This window comes from Copadichromis virginalis, linkage group LG18, assembly GCF_057382275.1.
Source record: "Copadichromis virginalis isolate Kocher_CV1m ecotype Utaka linkage group LG18, C_Virginalis_male_GT1.1, whole genome shotgun sequence".
In the NCBI taxonomy this organism is placed as follows: Eukaryota; Metazoa; Chordata; class Actinopteri; order Cichliformes; family Cichlidae; genus Copadichromis; species Copadichromis virginalis.
Window position 1 is genome coordinate 10,109,454 of NC_140635.1, and position 5,281 is coordinate 10,114,734.

The window sequence follows — 5,281 nt, forward strand, 5'->3', positions numbered from 1 at the left end:
AAATGGGAACCATGAAGAGGCCGCTAGAAAGGCTGCAACCACCAAGTACCTGCAGAGGGTCAGGCAAGTCCTGAGGAGTCAGCTGAATGGTAAGAACAAGATCCGGGCCATCAACACATACGCCCTGCCCGTGATCAGGTACCCTGCTGGGGTAATAGGCTGGCCAAAGGAGGAGATAGAAGCCACTGACATAAAGACAAGAAAGCTCCTGACCATGCATGGAGGGTTTCACCCCAAGTCCAGCACCCTGAGGCTGTACGCTAAGCAAAATGGTGGTGGCTAACCAACCGGACATAGTGGTGGTAGACAAACAGAAGAAGATGGCCGTAGTGATCGATGTAGCGGTTCCGAATGACAGCAATATCAGGAAGAAGGAACACGAGAAGCTGGAGAAATACCAAGGGCTCAGAGAAGAGCTCGAGAGGATGTGGAGGGTGAAGGTAACGGTGGTCCCCGTGGTAATCGGAGCACTAGGTGCGGTGACTCCCAAGCTAGGCGAGTGGCTCCAGCAGATCCCGGGAATAACATCGGAGATCTCTGTCCAGAAGAGCGCAGTCCTGGGAACAGCTAAGATACTGCGCAGGACCCTCAAGCTCCCAGGCCTCTGGTAGAGGACCCGAGCTTGAAGGATAAACCGCCCGCAGGGGCGTGCTGGGTGTTTTTTATAAATATAAAAACACCCAGCACGCCCCTGCGGGCTTGTTCTTGTGCTGCCATGATTAGTGCCTCTGTGCTGTCTTTCAGTCCAGCTTTGTCCAGCCACTGGTAGGATTTCTGGATATCAGGGGTTAAGTTCATTTAACATTCAAAGTAACCTAAGAATGGGGAAAGAGTACAGAAATATATACCTCAAATGAGAATTGGTTATCTTTCCAAATGCAGCAAGCTGATAAAGTTTGGGTGAATTAAAAAGTAACCAAATATATAAAACTGTCACGGTCTGGCTGGCAGACCGTGGGGATGTGGGGAAAGGAGGACCCAAAATGCAGACTCTGCGATGCAAACAGTGCTCTTTATTTACAGTGAAAAGGCTGTAAAAACAATAACTCCCCGTTGCTCCCTCGAACCCCGTGTGCGTGCTTCCCTCCGATATCTGTGCTCGTGCTCCCCGCTGTTGTGTTTCCGCACCCCCGTGCGTGCTGCCTCTCCGGACCACTCCTCCTCCTGTAGGGAAACCAGAGACGCAGCCGTCAACACTAACCCTCGGCGGGCATATACGCACAGCACAGACCTACGCTAACACACACTGACTTGGTAAGATAACTCAATGATCCCGCGTCGGTGGGAGCTCCAAGACTCTCCTAAGTAGCTCCCCCGACGAGCCCTGATCAGCGGCAGGTGTGTGGCTTCGGGTGTGGCCAGTCCCTCCGCAGGGCCACACCCCTCAGGCCTGCAGGTGGCCGAGCTCCATCCTCCAGGCACACCCGCAGACATACACACCCATACCTCGCCTAAACATATGAGTGGGACACAGACTAGCACAGCACAGAGAAACACACATATGTACACGCACAGAGAAAGAGAAACGACACCAAAAATACATAATAATAATACACAGGTCCATGACTGCCCAGGGATCCTGGGTCGCCCAGTCCCAGGACCCTGACAAAAACATGTAAAAGAATAGTCAATATAATATGCTACCAATTTTTGTAGTGTCCTAAAAATAATGTCTCATTGAAATTCAGATACAAAACTGTTTTGTCAATAAAGTGTTTTAGTAGCTACTGACAGAACTGAAGCAGTGAAACAAGGCATTGACGGGAAGTTCATAAATAGCACAGCTGTGAGATGGGCCTGGTCCTGTGTCTCTCTGGAAACACTTCATGGTTTCACTTCTTGAATATAGAAAGCTTGAGACTCAACATCATTTTTCTTTTTGATTAAATGATGAATGATAAATGAGTAAATGTTAACACTTATAGAAATAATTGGTGCTTCTTTTTTGTCAGTTCAGTTTTTCTCAAACTGAACATTAAGGCAAAACTCACAAACATGGAAAGAGCAAACCTTCATTGTATCTTATTCTATGACTGGAAACACATATATACTAAAAATGTGTTATTACGTACTATCTGTATATTGAACTACAATCATTGTATCATAAAGAATCCTTTAAGAAAGAATAATTTTGCTTTTGTTGAAAGACAGTCATATGTTTTGACATTATTTTGTGAGAAAATTATGGAAAAAACACATCTATTTGAGTGTGTAGTGAGGTTCGGGGGTGCAAACTGAAGTATGGCAAAAGCAAGCTTGTCTGCTGTTCTGCTCATTTTATTTCTCGTTCTTGTTCTCGATCTGTGAAAAGATGCCACTTCCTTTTACTTGTATTACATTTCTGTTTTTTCGTGCAAGTATTTTTGCTTAACGTGTAAAATGTAAAGGGTGTTACATTCTAAAAATCCCAAAGAAGTCACTGCAAATGAAGCTATTTAACAGTGAATGCACTCTTACATCACCTGTGAGGACTAAACTTCAATATTATATGTTAAAAAGCAGATAGTCTGAAACAATTTCAACCATAATGTTTATATCTTTTTCATTTCTATAGTTCATGGGGAAAGTTAAAATGCATTACATTTTCATTCTATTGAATTCTAAATGTTTTACTAATAGTTAACTAAGAATAAATTCTAATGTCTTTCATCATATGTTTGGCCCTTCAGATAAAATGGGGACCTGTTCCTTTTAACTGTGACAAAGGAAACTTTGTGGCTAAACCTGTGAGTGGATCTGGGAGATGTTTTTGTTTGTTTTTAGTTTTTTACTCATTACAAGATGTGCCTGATATCTTTGATTGTGATTTTCAACAAAAATGCCTCAAATGTTGAAGCTTTAATTAATGCATTGTTTGTGCATTAAAGCAAAATGTTAATTCATGTGCATTCTTTAATGAAGTTAGGTAAATGAATGCACAAAATCAAGTAATAAAACAGGGTTTGTGCTTACTTTTGCCCTATAAGACTGCAGCCAGTAGTTGTGAAAAAGAAAAAAAGTGAGACAGTTCAGTTCAGTTTCATTTGTTCACAGTTCCACATTTTGGAGTCAAAGAAGTTAGAGATTCAACCATGTCTTTTGTTGTGATGGTGGCACTGCTGTTCTGTTCTGAGATACTCGGTAGGAAACTTTCTAATTAAATGTAAATATCATGTGTGATTTATGACTTGATCATTTAATACAGACTTGGAGTAGAACTGAGTATACATATGGTTAACCTATATGAATGTGCAATTTGATCAAAGTAGTATGGAAGAAGATATATTGTTTTTATAATTGTTTACTTCATTGTTTGAAGTCTAAAAGAAGATTTGTCAAGATACACGATGTTGACTAAAATCTGATTTAATAACTCAGGTTGTAAATCTAACATGAAAGTTCACTCAAGTACTGTAAGTGGGCCATAAACACTGACAAGATCTATTCAATAACTAGTCAGTACATTTACCAAATTTGTTATAAATGGAGTCTTAAATAAAGAAATTTAAAAGCAATGTGTTGTTTTCCTAAACTACATGACAATGAAGATGGAAGTTCTTAAAATACTGTTAAATTCTTTGTATGAATTCTGAAGTTAAGAAATTTTAGAAGATTCATTGACTATATACCTATTGTGTTTGATTTGTTTGGTACTGTCACATTTAATGTTTTAAAGGGTCACATCCTGTGTTTGGAGAGGAGGATAATATAACTCATGATGTTGTGGAATCTGACTTTGATATTAGTAACTGGACTGAATTAGACTTAATGGAAGTGAAAGACTTGCCTAGTGGAGTCCTTTGTCCTTATTATGATTACGAGTATGAAGAGGACATGGAAGAAGACATTCCCATGGAAGTGGATGAATTATTTTATTGTAGGTATGTTAACAATCAAAACCAGTGCTGGGCTGCTGCTATATTACTAAAATTTTGGATGTCGTATATCTGCCTCCAGATCCATTGTCTCCAGTTAACCTGATAGTGGACTCCATGTTCAACAGCTCATACTCCTGCAACCTTACTGTGACCTGCAGTACATATAACTTTGACATCAACAGCATTTTTAAATGTAATAACAAAACTTGCCATCAAGAGGGAGGAGAGCAAAGAGAGACCTGGTGGTGGGCCAACATTGCTCTTCATGTCTACATGTCAGATGGATCCATCATATGTAACTACAGCAATGAAGTAAACTGGACCAAGGATATGATAGAGATTGGACAGTTTTGTCCTCGAAATGTCGGTAAGTCAGATAAGCAGATTTTTTTTTTCTGATAACATTTTCCAGCCTGGAAATTCACTGTAAGCCTAAAAACATTTGGATAACATGCAAACATGCATTATGTTATTGTCTGCATGTGTGAAAAACAAACAAAAGAACTAGTAAGTAATTAATCAATATCATTATAACTGAATATTTAGTGAATGGTAACCTGTTTTTTTGGTACAGCTTTAGTACTTTCAACATATGTTGTTTTATTACAGGCTCTAAAATACATACATCAAAAATTACATTGTGAATCAAATGATCTCCACATCCAGTGAGAGGTATTACTGGTTTTATCCTTTCCTAATGTGCTGTAAAGGCAAAGTCTGGTTTTGCTCTGTGTTTCAGGTTCTGAGAGTTTCTCTGACGGTGTCTCCTTCTGTATGGTGAAGACAGCCGTGTTCTCTGTTGGTCTGATCATCATGGTCTTTGCTGTCATCACTGTTCACCTCATAGAGAAACTTCAGAAGCAAAACTAAAGAAAAAAAAGGGACGCACATCTACCCATGAAACTGTTCATGTACCTTTACAAGAACTTCACAGGGCATGTATTATTAGCTGTGAATGAAGTCCACCAAATGCTTAATTTATAAATAGAACTTGCTGATGTGTTTTTTAGGATTTAATCTGAGGAAAAAGTGTCTGGGAGGCTAAGCAGGTTTTTGACTTTTGAATGTTTGGTATATATCACTTTTGATTGCAGACATTTCTCCTGTTTGCTATTTATTCCTGCTGTCTACTATTTCTATTTTATTCCAGCACAGCCCCTTAATTTAGTTGTATGTGTACAATGACAATAAAGCGCTATTCTATTCTATTCTATTCTATTCTACATGTGTCTTTGATATCACCAGCAGAGGGCAGTGGATGACCTGTATTTTTGTGTTATTTTAATGTTTGTTAATCTTGTGGGACCATACAGGAAGGCCGGATCGGCTCTGTGTTTAAAAAATCTTAATCTCTGTTCCTATGGGTCTTACCTAGTAAGCAATGCAAAGACTCGCCCAGTTTCAACTGGCCCCTCTCTAGATTA

The 5,281-nt window shown here is 39.6% G+C and overlaps 1 protein-coding gene across 1 annotated transcript; it reads left to right on the top strand.

Moving 5' to 3' along the window:
- The first annotated feature begins 3,045 nt into the window (after positions 1 to 3,045).
- On the top strand, positions 3,046 to 4,727 carry LOC146687286 (uncharacterized). Its single transcript, XM_085437874.1, has 4 exons — positions 3,046 to 3,120; positions 3,656 to 3,856; positions 3,937 to 4,224; positions 4,597 to 4,727. The coding sequence occupies exons 1-4, from the start codon at positions 3,072 to 3,074 to the stop codon at positions 4,725 to 4,727; spliced, it is 669 nt and encodes a 222-aa protein (XP_085294000.1). The 5' UTR covers positions 3,046 to 3,071.
- The last annotated feature ends 554 nt before the right edge of the window (positions 4,728 to 5,281 follow it).